The sequence below is a fragment of the Malus sylvestris genome, chromosome 1 (genome assembly GCF_916048215.2).
Source record: "Malus sylvestris chromosome 1, drMalSylv7.2, whole genome shotgun sequence".
Lineage (NCBI taxonomy): Eukaryota > Viridiplantae > Streptophyta > Magnoliopsida > Rosales > Rosaceae > Malus > Malus sylvestris.
The window spans coordinates 29,667,035-29,681,154 of NC_062260.1; the positions used below are offsets into that span (position 1 = coordinate 29,667,035).

General features: G+C 40.6%; 1 protein-coding gene across 2 annotated transcripts; it reads right to left on the reverse strand.

The window, feature by feature from the left end:
- Positions 1 to 353: 353 nt before the first annotated feature.
- Positions 354 to 13,414, reverse strand: LOC126632871 (altered inheritance rate of mitochondria protein 25-like). 2 transcript variants are annotated; one of them, XM_050303404.1, is made up of 11 exons: positions 13,287 to 13,414; positions 12,169 to 12,811; positions 11,744 to 11,830; positions 11,269 to 11,310; positions 11,111 to 11,155; positions 10,815 to 10,880; positions 10,494 to 10,550; positions 10,320 to 10,381; positions 10,074 to 10,194; positions 9,347 to 9,528; positions 354 to 691 (listed from the first exon to the last, which is right to left on the reverse strand). In XM_050303404.1, exons 2-11 carry the CDS (start codon positions 12,760 to 12,762, stop codon positions 661 to 663), a joined length of 1,287 nt encoding a protein of 428 aa, XP_050159361.1. In that variant the 5' UTR covers positions 12,763 to 12,811; positions 13,287 to 13,414; the 3' UTR covers positions 354 to 660. The 2 variants fall into 2 exon arrangements, with proteins under 2 accessions (XP_050159361.1, XP_050159368.1); XM_050303411.1 differs by having other exon boundaries at positions 12,169 to 12,762; positions 13,287 to 13,409.
- Between the last annotated feature and the right edge of the window lie 706 nt (positions 13,415 to 14,120).

Below are 14,120 nucleotides of genomic sequence, written 5' to 3' on the forward strand. Positions count from 1 at the left end.
GATAAAATGATTTTTGAAATTGACATAACAAGTCATTTTAATCTTCCGAGACTTAAAATCGATAAAGTAGTCTCTAGATTGTCTACTGTCAACCATTTTGTTACATCAATCCCTCCACCACAAAGATTTTTTTTACAGAATGACCAAAATAATTGATGGTAGACAATCTCAAGAATCACTTCTATCAATTTTAAATCTCAGGAAACAAAGTGAAGAGTTATAACAATCTCACGAACCATGATTCAAATTAAAATTGTGGTGTTATCATGGTTGCCAGTTGATATTATGCAAATTCCAAATTCCAAACTGAGTTAAACGGGATAATCAAGCCATGTTTGTACAAGTTAAGGATATGATGTCGAAATTTGAAGTTAATGAGAAGTTTGTAATCGAGGATTAGAAGACTGATCCGCCTTCAACACCAAGATATGGCAATTTTACAATTCATCCTCATTCATCATCCAAGATGGGCACTTCATGACTTAAAAAGTACAATAATGTATTCACAAATAAACAAGAAAAATAGCGTATCATATCATCCACTAGAATCGCACGTCTAAACACAGCCGGAAAGGCCTTGTCTTTGAGAGCTATCGCCAATTAAGAACGAACACATTACCATATGGATTTTGGTTTCTTTCTGCATACAGCCAGCCAGGCCTATTCTCCTACTTCATAAAATGGCAATCCCCTGGAACCGAAACAAGAACCGCACGCACGCACACACACATACAAACAAAATTAGCGTGCATATAGAATTTTAACTCTCGCTCAATAGGCAACAAGGACAGAGGCAGCAATAGTACTGAAACAGTCTACAAGACATACAGGATATAAAGAAGTAAAAGAACATAGTTTTCAGGAAGTTTAGAAAATAGTCATAATTTAGGTCCCATATAGAATTTTAGCCATCTCTTTTGACTTGTGATAATCTTAGCCTAAACCCCAGCCTAACCACATCTCTCTTCCCCTTTCCTTCTCATCTTCCCAGTTCTCATCATCTCAAGTATCTCTTTTCCTTCTCATCTTTATCGAGCAATCAATGATCAAAAATTAGAAATATCCGAAGTTTTATACAAACACTACAACAACAACAACAACAACAAAGCCTTTTCCCACTAAGTGGGGTCGGCTATATGAATCCTAGAACGCCATTGCGCTCGGTTTTGTGTCATGTCCTCCGTTAGATCCAAGTACTCTAAGTCTTTTCTTAGAGTCTCTTCCAAAGTTTTCCTAGGTCTTCCTCTACCCCTTCGGCCCTGAACCTCTGTCCCGTAGTCACATCTTCGAACCGGAGCGTCAGTCGGCCTTCTTTGCACATGTCCAAATCACCGGAGCCGATTTTCTCTCATCTTTCCTACAATTTCGGCTACTCCTACTTTACCTCGGATATCCTCATTCCCAATCTTATCCTTTCTCGTGTGCCCACACATCCCACGAAGCATCCTCATCTCCGCTACACCCATTTTGTGTACGTGTTGATGCTTCACCACCCAACATTCTGTGCCATACAACATCGCTGGCCTTATTGCCGTCCTATAAAATTTTCCCTTGAGCTTCAGTGGCCTACGACGGTCACACAACACGCCGGATACACTCTTTCCATCCAGCTCGTATTCTATGGTTGAGATCTCCATCTAATTCTCCGTTCTCTTGCAAGATAGATCCTAGGTAGCGAAAACGGTCGCTTTTTGTGATCTTCGCTAGATTGCTCCGGTCATTAGTGTGGATAAGTATATAAATGGATAGAGATAGGAAAGCAAACACAAGATGTACGTGGTTCACCCAGATTGGCTACGTCCACGGAATAGAAGAGTTCTCATTAATTGTGAAGGGTTTACACAAGTACATAGGTTCAAGCTCTCCTTTAGTGAGTACAAGTGAATGATTTAGTACAAATGACATTAGGAAATATTGTGGGAGAATGATCTCGTAATCACGAAACTTCTAAGTATCGGAGTGTGGTGTCGTCTTGACTTGCCTTATCTGTCTCATAGGTAGATGTGGCATCTTCTCTGGAAGTACTCTTCCTCCATCCAGGGGTGGTATCTTTAACTGGTGGAGATGCACAAGGTAATGTATCAATTTCACTTGAAGCTTACTTGTAGTTTCAGGCTTGGTCAAGCGCGATACAAACCATGTAGTAGGAGTCCCCCAAGTCGCCGAGCTAGGGGGTCTGCTGAAAGAGGTGACAGACAAGGTAAGCAATCAGAGCTCCGACTGATTGTTCACCTTCTCCCCATCTTGCAGCAGCATGAAGGATAAAGAGAAGAAAAATGAGAAGAGATGATATGAGATACTTTTGCTTTTGAAGAAGTCACTTTCCACAGGCTTATTCTTGAACTGAGCTGGAGGGTTTTCTGGTTTCCTCCAGAGTATAAGGCCGACTGAAGAATTTGAGGGTCAAAACAAGTCCATCAAATCTAGAGTACGTTCCACCCTGCTGATATGGGATACTTTTGCTTTTGACAGAGTAATGGATGTATCGGCACGTGTGCTGTTACACTTGTCTCCACATGCTTCCTTGTATCCTTCGCACTTGCCCTATTTGTTCCTCAAGCAGATGCGGAATCTTCCCTGGAAACATAAGATGTTGAAGATGAGTACTCGAGAGCAATGCCAGGTAAGTAATCAGGTAAGGGGTTCCAGGCAGTCAGTTCCTGGCTGGAAGCTTGATTCCAAGTGCTGACTGATTGCTCTCTTTCTCCTTGTCTTGCAGGTAAAAACAAGGCCAAAAGAAAAGACAGGGAAAAAGCATGATATGGGATACTCTTGCTTTTAACCCTGATGATATGAGATATTCTTGCTCTAGTATAGCTTGTTTGCAGAGGTATTATCGGGGGGAAAGAAAGCTGAATATTTCGAAAGGCTTCGTTGGGAGTGCCCTCTCAGATATGATGAAGGGTTGAGCATTTTTGCAGGTCTGCCTGTCCGTTGGGGATGGAGGTCGACATATATAGGAGTCTCCCTAACAACAAGTAGTAATGCTATTCCTTTACCCTGCTTGGTCATAGCACGGTAGTGGGAGCTGCCAGTTTCACATGTTTTAACTCTGTCAGAGCACTTTGAAAAAGTGGTCTGTGGTATCTGGCTCCCGAGATTCGGAGAACGATGCCTCTTCGATTTTTGAGAAAGCAATCATGATAGGGGTCTGACTCTCGAGATTCGGAGAGCAGTGTCTTTTCGATTTTTGAGGAAGTAATCATGTTGGGAGTCTGGCTCTCGAGATTCGGAGGGCGGTGCCTCTTCGATTTTGGAGCAAGCAATCTTGTTGGGAGTGTTTTCTCGAATGTGAGTAAAGGTTGGGCATGTTTGCTAGTCTACCTTGCCACAAAGCACAGAGGTTGACACACAGGGACTTTCCAATTATCCAGCAGTGGTACTGTTCCTTTACCCTTGTGGGTAATAATATGGTAGCTAGACCTTCAAAATTTATGTGTCTAAACTTTGTTAGTGCTGTTTCTTTGCTATTCTTTTACCTTTCTTGGTCAGAGCGATGTAGTGGGAGCTGCAAGCTTCACGTGCTCAACTTTGGCAGAGAACTTTGGCAAAGTTATCTGTGGTACCCATGAGTTATTGTTGCGTGTGGGAAGTGGGTGATTGAACAGTAAGATTCATGTGCTTTCTACTTCACCAGAAGTCTTCGACAGAATGCCCATAATTTCTGCAAAGCTGAGTGTGCGTGTGACAGGTGCTGACAAGGCTAGAAAAGTAGGTGCCTCTTCGATTTCTGAGATCGGCCCTCGTGGTCTCTGAGCAGCCCAGCTTTTGAGAAAGCGAGCGCCTCTTCGATTGATTCGGAGAACGATGCCTCATCGATTTTTGAGAAAGCAATCATGCTGGGGGTCTGGCTCTCGAGATTCGGGGAGCAGTGTCTTCGATTTTTGAGAAAGTAATCATGTTGGGATAGTGGCTCTCGAGATTCGGAGGGCGGTGCCTCTTCGATTTTGGAGCAAGCAATCTTGTTGGGAGTGTTTTCTCGAATGTGAGTAAAGGTTGGGCATGTTTGCTAGTCTACCTTGCCACGAAGCACAGAGGTTGACACACAGAGACTTTCCAATTATCCAGCAATGGTACTGTTCCTTTACCCTCTCTTCGATTTTTAAGAAAGTAGTCATGTTGGGAGTCTGGCTCTTTAGATTCGGAGGACGGTGCCTCTTCGATTTTGGAGCAAGCAATCTTATTGGGAGTGTTTTCTCGAATGTGAGTAAAGGTTGGGCATGTTTGCTAGTCTACCTTGCCACGAAGCACAGAGGTTGACACACAGGGACTTTCCAATTATCCAGCAGTGGTACTGTTCCTTTACCCTTGTGGGTAATAATATGGTAGCTAGACCTTCAAAATTTATGGGTCTAAACTTTGTTAGTGTTGTTTCTTTGCTATTCTTTTACCCTTCTTGGTCAGAGCGATGTAGTGGGAGCTGCAAGCTTCACGTGCTCAACTTTGGCAGAGAACTTTGGCAAAGTTATCTGTGGTACCCATGAGCTATTGTTGCGTGTGGGAAGTGGGTGATTGAACAGTAAGATTCATGTGTTTTCTACTTCCCCAGAAGTCTTTGACAGAATGCCCATAATTTCCGCAAAGCTGAGTGTGCGTGTGACAGGTGCTGACAAGGCTGGAAAAGTAGGTGCCTCTTCGATTTCTGAGATCGGCCCTCGTGGTCTCTGGGGAGCCCAGCTTTTGAGAAAGCGAGCGCCTCTTCGATTTCTGAGATCGGCCTTCGTGGTCTTTGAGCAGCCCAACTTTTCAGAAAGCAAACGCCTCTTCGATTTCTGAGATCAACCCTCGTGATCTCTAAGCAGCCCAACTTTTGAGAAAGCAAACGCCTCTTCGATTTCTGAGCAGGCGCCTCTTCGATTTCTGAAGCTCCGTCGAGTGCAGATTTTTATAGGGGCTGGCATTAAGTTCCAAAGCACACTTGAATCTCCACCAGTAGAAGCTTCATTCTTGCACTTCTAAGATCTTGATTTGTCCGACCTCTTCTCTCTTCAACACCTTTGAAAATGTCTGGCCCCTCCGACCGTCGTTTTGACTTGAACCTTGTTGAAGAGGCAGCCCCGCCTTCTCCAGACAACATATGGCGCCCATCCTTCGTCTCCCCAACTGGTCCTCTTACCGTTGGGGATTCCGTGATGAAGAATGATATGACCGCTGCGGTGGTGGCCAGAAACCTTCTCACTCCCAAAGATAACAGACTACTTTCCAAACGGTCTGACGAGTTAGCTGTTAAGGATTCGCTGGCTCTCAGTGTTCAGTGTGCAGGTTCTGTGTCTAATATGGCCCAACGCCTATTTGCTCGAACCCGCCAAGTTGAATCATTGGCGGCTGAAGTGATGAGTCTCAAACAGGAGATTAGAGGGCTCAAGCATGAGAATAAACAATTGCACCGGCTCGCACATGACTATGCTACAAACATGAAGAGGAAGCTTGACCAGATGAAGGAAACTGATGGTCAGGTTTTACTTGATCATCAGAGATTTGTGGGTTTGTTCCAAAGGCATTTATTGCCTTCGTCTTCTGGGGCTGTACCGCGTAATGAAGCTCCAAATGATCAACCTCTGATGCCTCCTCCTTCTAGGGTTCTGTCCAGTACTGAGGCTCCAAATGATCCCCCTCCGGTGCCTTCTCTTTCTGGGGCTCTACCGACTGCTGAGACTTCTCCTAAGCAACCTTTGTGAAGGCTCCCTCTTGTGTGTTTATTTTGACTCATGTATATGTACATATTTGTAGCTTATCGGGGATATCAATAAATAAGCTTTCCTTCATTTCAACGTATTGTGTTAAATACACCAAAGCCTTCTTCGTTAAGTTCTTTGAATTTTCTTTTGTTGAAGCTTGTATGTTGAAGCTTTCTGAGTGGAGCATGTAGGTTGGGGTAGTGTTCCCTTAATTTTCCGAGTGAGGAAAACTTCTCGGTTGGAGACTTGGAAAATCCAAGTCACTGATTGGGATCGGCTATATGAATCTTAGAACGCCATTGTGCTCGATCCTGTGTCATGTCCTTCGTTAGATCCAAGTACTCTAAGTCTTTTCTTAGAGTCTCTTCCAAAGTTTTCCTAGGTCTTCCTCTACCCCTTCGGCCCTGAACCTCTGTCCCATAGTCGCATCTTCTAATCGGAGCGTCAGTAGGCCTTCTTTGCACATGTCCAAACCACCGTAACCGATTTTCTCTCATCTTTCCTTCAATTTCGGCTACTCCTACTTTACCCCGGATATCCTCATTCCTAATCTTATCCTTTCTCGTGTGCCCACACATCCAACGAAGCATCCTCATCTCCGCTACACCCATTTTGTGTACGTGTTGATGTTTCACCGCCCAACATTCTGTGCCATACAGCATCGCCGGCCTTATTGCCGTCCTATAAAATTTTCCCTTGAGCTTCAGTGGCATACGGCGGTCACACAACACGCCGGATGCACTCTTCCACTTCATCCATCCAGCTTGTATTCTATGGTTGAGATCTCCATCTAATTCTCCGTTCTTTTGCAAGATAGATCCTAGGTAACGAAAACGATCGCTCTTTGGTATTTCTTGATCTCCGATCCTCACCCCTAACTCGTTTTGGCCTCCATTTGCACTGAACTTGCACTCCATATATTCTGTCTTTGATCGGCTTAGGCGAAGACCTTTAGATTCCAACACTTCTCTCCAAAGGTTAAGCTTTGCATTTACCCCTTCCTGAGTTTCATCTATCAACACTATATCGTCTGCGAAAAGCATACACCAAGGAATATCATCTTGAATATGTCCTGTTAACTCATCCATTACCAACGCAAAAAGGTAAGGACTTAAGGATGAGCCTTGATGTAATCCTACAGTTATGGGAAAGCTTTCGGTTTGTCCTTCATGAGTTCTTACGGCAGTCTTTGCTCCTTCATACATATCCTTTATAGCTTGGATATATGCTACTCGTACTCCTTTCTTCTCTAAAATCCTCCAAAGAATGTCTCTTGGGACCCTATCATACGCTTTTTCCAAATCTATAAAGACCATGTGTAAATCCTTTTTCCCATCTCTATATCTTTCCATCAATCTTCGTAAGAGATAGATTGCCTCCATGGTTGAGCGCCCTGGCATGAACCCAAATTGGTTGTCCGAAACCCGTGTCTCTTGCCTCAATCTATGCTCAATGACTCTCTCCCAGAGCTTCATTGTATGACTCATTAGCTTAATACCCCTATAGTTCATGCAATTTTGTACGTCGCCCTTATTCTTGTAGATAGGCACCAAAGTGCTCGTTCGCCACTCATTTGGCATCTTCTTCGTTTTCAAAATCCTATTGAAAAGGTCAGTGAGCCATGTTATACCTGTCTCTCCCAAAAGTTTCCACACTTCGATTGGTATATCGTCTGGGCCTATTGCTTTTTTATGCTTCATCTTCTTCAAAGCTACAACCACTTCTTCCTTCCGGATTCGACGATAAAAAGAGTAGTTTCTACACTCTTCTGAGTTACTCAACTCCCCTAAAGAAGCACTCATTTCATGTCCTTCATTGAAAAGATTATGAAAATAACCTCTCCATCTGTCTTTAACCGCGTTCTCTGTAGCAAGAACCTTTCCATCCTCATCCTTGATGCACCTCACTTGGTTTAGGTCCCTTGTCTTCTTTTCCCTTGCTCTAGATAGTTTATAGATATCCAACTCTCCTTCTTTGGTATCTAGTCGTTTATACATATCGTCGTAAGCCGCTAACTTAGCTTCTCTGACAGCTTTCTTCGCCTCTTGCTTCGCTTTTCTATACCTTTCACCATTTTCATCGGTCCTCTCCTTGTATAAGGCTTTACAACATTCCTTCTTAGCCTTCACCTTTGTTTGTACCTCCTCATTCCACCACCAAGATTCCTTTTGGTGTGGGGCAAAGCCCTTGGACTCTCCTAATACCTCCTTTGCTACTTTTCAGATACAACTAGCCATGGAATCCCACATTTGGCTAGCTTCCCCCTCTCTATCCCACACACATTGGGTGATTACCTTCTCTTTGAAAATGGCTTGTTTTTCTTCTTTTAGATTCCACCATCTAGTCCTTGGGCACTTCCAAGTCTTGTTCTTTTGTCTTACTCTTTTGATATGTACATCCATCACCAACAAGCGATGTTGATTAGCCACGCTCTCTCCTGGTATAACTTTGCAATCCTTACAAGTTATACGATCCCCTTTCCTCATTAGAAGAAAATCTATTTGTGTTTTTGACGACCCACTCTTGTAGGTGATCACATGTTCTTCTCTCTTTTTAAAGAAGGTGTTGGCTAAGAAGAGATCATATGCCATTGCAAAATCCAAGATAGCTTCCCCATCCTCGTTTCTCTCCCCAAAACCATGGCCACCATGAAAACCTCCATAGTTGCCTGTCTCCCTGCCCACGTGTCCATTTAAATCTCCTCCTATAAATAACTTCTCCGTCTGAGCAATTCCTTGCACCAAGTCTCCAAGATCTTCCCAAAATTTCTCCTTCGAACTCGTATCCAACCCTACTTGAGGTGCGTACGCACTAATCACATTGATAAGTTCTTGTCCTATTACAATCTTGATTGCCATGATTCTATCTCCTACCCTCTTGACATCTACAACATCTTGTACCAAGGTCTTGTCCACAATGATGCCAACACCATTTCTCGTTCTATTTGTGCCCGAATACCAAAGTTTAAACCCTGAGTTTTCTAGATCCTTTGCCTTACTACCAACCCACTTAGTTTCTTGTTTTTATACAAACACTACTGCAAGTTAATTGGGTGTCCTACGTTCCCGTTGTTATAGACTTTTAAGTATCAAAGCTATGCTGATTGTTAATTCGTTTTCTCTTTCAATAAAACCGAAAAAGGATTGGAAGAGTTCGGAGGAGTATGTTGGGAAGTATGGTACCAGTTATGGCGGAGTTTCCATAAGTAGATCATGAAAATGGAAGTTAATCGGCACTGGGAATTATGAGACAAGTATGCTATGAAAGAGAAGGCTCTGAACTGAATAGAGTATAGAGGGGCGGGGAAGGGGAAATGACAGAAAGAAATCAAGTTTCTAATCATTAATCTAATCATTAAGAGTATGCGAGTACTTTCAAGCAAACTTTTGGTTAGAATTATGATAAACTAAAACAGTAGGCTAAAATTATAGACAAAGCCAAAATTTGGCTATTTTTCCAAATTTCCCATAGATTTCTTAGATGGGAATACGCAAACAATGTGAAGATGACAGAAATTGGTTTGCCTGAGTCTATACTCTATAGATCCGAACATTTTCTAAATTTTTATGGAACATTTTCTACATACAAAGGTCAGAGCTTACAATAAACATTCAATGAACATTCTAGCCATGGTGTCTTAAGAAATAGTCATTCGGATTTTGGCTTACCATCCACCGTGTCTTGAGAAATAGTCATTGTCCAACGATATGGCAAGAGCAACAGTTACAGCTCTCTCTAACAGAGTCAGTGGTCGAACAACTTCCAACTCTTCAATTCTAGAAGGACCAGTAATAGAGCTGGGATCAGAGCTCCCAAACCGAATCACATATTGCCCTGCATCAGTGAAAATCTGTATGATATGGAAGTTAGTTGGTATATCTACAACATAATCTGCAAACAATGCCACATAAAATCTAATATCTTAACTGAAAAATAAAAAAATATATAAGATCTTTGGTAAAAGAATATATAGAGCATTAATCTCTTGTGAATGTTGTTGAGTCAGAGAACTATCTCAAACCCAATATGCATTTTTTTCATAGCTTGGGGGTATCTGGGTCTTCAATCCAACTAAATAATTCCCAAGGGCATATGCACACTCTCCAATCTGGATGGCTGGCACAAACAAACGGAGGTGGCCCACAGGAGTGTACACATCCGTTCAGGATCAAATATGATACTTTATGTTTTAAAGTTTAAGAAACTAACGGAAAAAAAAAAGTCCAAATATGCGCATAAAGACTGAACTAAAATTAAAAATTCATGATTTCATAAGATCTAAGTTTACCATTAATTGCTAATCACAAGATATCTAGGTCCCTAAATGCATATTCCGAAACATAAAATAATTTCTTCATAGGATATTGTAATGTTGTTGAAGATAAGAAAACAGACCTCAAAGCCAAAACCCCTCCACTCACGATCTATCTCACCCAAAACTCCCCCATCAATGTCCTTCAAAGTAAAAGTCCAATGCCAGAAGCCAGGATTTTCTACAACTGCAAACTGTTTATCCCTACAACAACCATGTAGCATAAGGCAACAATGTGCAGTATGGGGCACTAATCTTGATTATATGAGGTGACACATTCTGAATTCAAATAAACACTGCATTAAAATAAAATAGCATTTGGAAATTACCCTAGGTACAAATCATACACCCTCCTCCAAAGATGCCATCGTCTGTGAACCACACCGATTTCCTAGAAATAACAGATAACCAACACTATCAACAATCTGAATGCTAATTTACATGCTCAACAATCTCTATAACTGCTTGGCGACCAACAGATAAATTATGTGAAGTTGTCCTACCTTACCATTGATCTCTACATAAATTGAGCTGGTTATCCACCAAAAAGGCCTGCGAACCTAAATAAGAAAAATAAGGGCTCAAACTGAAATGTCAGTATAATTCAAAATGCTTTTTTTTTTGGGAACTTTATTGAAAAGCTCCTCGTACTGTTTACTTTAACGAAAAACCATATTTTTACACTAAAAAGTCAATCCTGGTACTATTCACTTTACCCTTTATTTTGTCCTTATCGTTAAAACTCAAAGTTTTCAAGCCTTTTTCAGTAGTTTTCCTTTTTTTTCCACAAAAAATAAAAAATAAATGCTCTATATCCTCCTCACCCTAAAGAGCTCATTACCCATGGCATCAGTTACAAGAGCAACAAAAGGGCGCCTGAGACGAAGCAACTGCAAAATGAAATGCAAACATCAGCACAGGAAAACCTCTATAAGATAACATAAAACACAAGAAGCAATCAGTGGTCAAATGGAGGTAATTTTATAGTAGAATCAGCAATCAACTTTAACAAAATTAACATTCAAAATGAAGTAACTTATTAACAACGTCATGCTCAAACTGCATAACTGTACATGACAGAATATCAGCAAAAAAATTTAAAGATTGAGTTAGAAAGTACCTGTCTAGCAATAACATGACTCTGCTCACGAATCAAACCAACAGGCTACAAAAAAAAAAAAAGCCATTGAGTAACAGGATATGGTCCATTAGTTTAAAACCTAAACTTCTTATATGGGAAACGTCAAGAGAGTGACATGAACTAGAATGATTACTCACTGACTCTGGGTAGCACACATCCACTATTCCATACCGATTTTCCTGGAATTATGTCAAATACAATTAGTAACTAGAGTACCACTAGCAAGAAGACGAACTGAAAGAGATGCCCAATAAATGTTAGATTGCGTGAAAATAACATATTCAGAGAGAGAGAGAGAGAGAGAGAGAGAGTTACTGAGATGGAGAATTCTACAAACTTTTACACGTGACTTAGTTCTCAAAATATATTTGGAATAGAAACATCAGACCTATTATATTTATAAAACATTTTTCTGAACATTCAAGGCAAACAATTTGAGGGGGAGGGGGACAAACAGAAAGAAAACCAAGGACTTTTAAAAGAAGTTAAGTTGACAGTTTTAGAACCAGCAAATATGGCAAGCACCAAAGCACATAATCTGATGCTTCCGGCCCTGACAATATGTACATGCAAATTAGTGCATGGAAGAACAATATTAGGGAAAAGAATCACCTGCTCAAATCCAAAAGCAAGATTTGCCCACTCTATATCCCTAGTAATCAGCAGATTTGATCTAGCAAGAAGAGGCATCACCTGGGCCTAAAAAAATAAAACGAATGGCAAGTAAGACATTTTATGTTACTCAAACTAGGCATAACAAGGAATGGCTTGGATACTAGAAGCTTGGAAAGATGAGCATAAGTGAAAAACTGTGGCAAATAATTTTAGCATAGTAATATAAGAGAATGTCTCTATCAGCAGTAAAAATTACATTTGAGTTGCTACTCTTTAAGAGCATACCGTAGTTAAGTTTCAACAATGATACTAACTACAAAATATTACCAGGGGGCCATGGAAATTAGGTGATTGCATCTATGTGAATAACTTAAGAGCTGTAATCCTAAGGGCGGAAAAGAAACAGGGAGCCAAAAATTTACTTCTTCTGGAGATTCTGGCTTCAGATATCCTGAGATGGATTGGCTTGGGGGCGGTTGTGTCATATTGGGTTCATCCTCATCATAAGAGACTGCTTGACTGAAAGGTGCACTTGGATACCATCCATAGGATGAATAATGGTACGGTGATTTTTTAATATACTTAACAGCTTTCCCTCTTCTCTTTCTTTTAGACTGTTCCATTTTCCTATCTGCAACCCAGAGCTGTACAAGTAAGTCCCTAGTCAATTCAGGATCACCGCCAGTACCAGCCTTGTGTCCAAACTGACGAGACAAAGATACCGGTCTCTGTTCAGACCACATAGAACTTCCTTTAAACTTTGAAATTACATTTCTTGCTCCAATCAACCGCTGCTCAAAATCTTTAGCTACAGTAGCAACACAGGATCCATCCTGAGGGCATGAAGTAGCAGGTAGACTTCCTCTTTGAGACTGAAAACCACAGTGGACCCAAATGCTTTTGGTGTCTTCAGTAGCATTCTGATGGGGTTTTCTGATATGACAGAATGAGGATCCACATTTGGATTTTGCCGCACAAGTTTTGTAAACCTTGGTGGAAAACCTTGTCCAATTCATCTATAATATATTACAATTTCTTGAACTGATCAAACCCGAAAGCATAAATCTGTGTATGCAGATTACGGAATCATAATTATTATAAAAACAAACATAATTAACAGAAACTAAAGAGTCTTTCCATGAAATTAAGCCAAAGCAAAGAAACTAAGCTAAAAATACAATGAATTCCAATGCTTCATAATTATAATAAAAAAAACAAACAGAATTAACAGAAATTAAAGAATATTTCCATGAAATTAAGCTAAAAATCACAATTAATTCCAATGCTTCAGTAAGCTTTCTGAAGCTCTAGTTTTTATTTTCCATCGATTGTTTTCCATGAAATTACCAAAAGAAAAAAAAAATGAAACTGTTGATCCCCTAGCGTCTTGTGCAAGAAACCAAAATTCAATTTAGAAAAAACCGAAACAATCGAAGAACGCAGGTCACATTTGATCGCAATAGAATTTGATCATCGTCAAAATGTTACCAAGAAACACAAAATTCTTGTTTGTTTACAGTATGGAGGAAGACGAACTCACCAGTGCAGTTCTCGCTCGCTCGCTCGCTCTCTCCGATGAGGTTCCAAAGCTTTCCCCGCTCTATCTCTCTCTGTGAACGAAAAGAGACAATGACCGAAAAAGTTTCTCGAAGGGTTTGGATTCACTGTGGTATTGGACCGGGCTATGTCAACTGTCACTTATATACCACAAAAGCTGGGCTGGCCCAGTATGGTAATTTGGGTGCCTAACATCTAAATCAACCCAACTTTAAATGGGTTGGGCTAGTCCCAGCAATGTAGGGCCATGTGAATTTTTAAAGGAGGAAATTGGAAAATTGCACTACATTTTGACACGTGCATAATTAGCACAGGAAATTGCCATTGAAAAAGAAATAAATTCCTCTAAGCAATAGGTGAATTGTTCTGGTGGTTTTCTTTAATTCAATGTGTTCTATGTTTAAATTTGTTTTCGTCCCAATAGTGTTAGTTTAGAGTAGGACTTTCGTTGGTATTAAAAAATTTCATCTTTTTAGGTACGTGCACAATTTTTATGAACTTTTTTGGAGAATTGACGTAAACATTTTGTCAATTTTAATAATTTTTTAATTCGATAACTAAAACTACAAATCACTGCAATTTATAATTTAGGAAATTTTCGTAGAGTTGACGTGTATGGACTAACAGACAAGTGGCCTAGTTGAAAAGCGCAAACAACAACTCTCTAAAGAAAATAACAGAAGGTCTTAGGTTTGGTACTTTGTAAGCTATGAATTTGCTTGATCATTGTCACGAATAGGATGCAATTCCCAATTAGCCTCATCCGATCCTAGAAATGGTGAAAAACCGTAATTTGCTATCAGTTGTCCCATTTTTC

Coding starts and splice junctions, on each gene's coding strand:
- LOC126632871 (XM_050303404.1), bottom strand. CDS start 12,762: ATGAATTGGACAAGGTTTTCCACCAAGGTTTACAAAACTTGTGCGGCA. Junction 10,551..10,814: donor TGGGTAATGAGCTCTTTAGG/GTGAGGAGGATA, acceptor TTTCTTATTTAG/GTTCGCAGGCCTTTTTGGTG. Junction 10,195..10,319: donor GTGTATGATTTGTACCTAGG/GTAATTTCCAAA, acceptor TGGTTGTTGTAG/GGATAAACAGTTTGCAGTTG.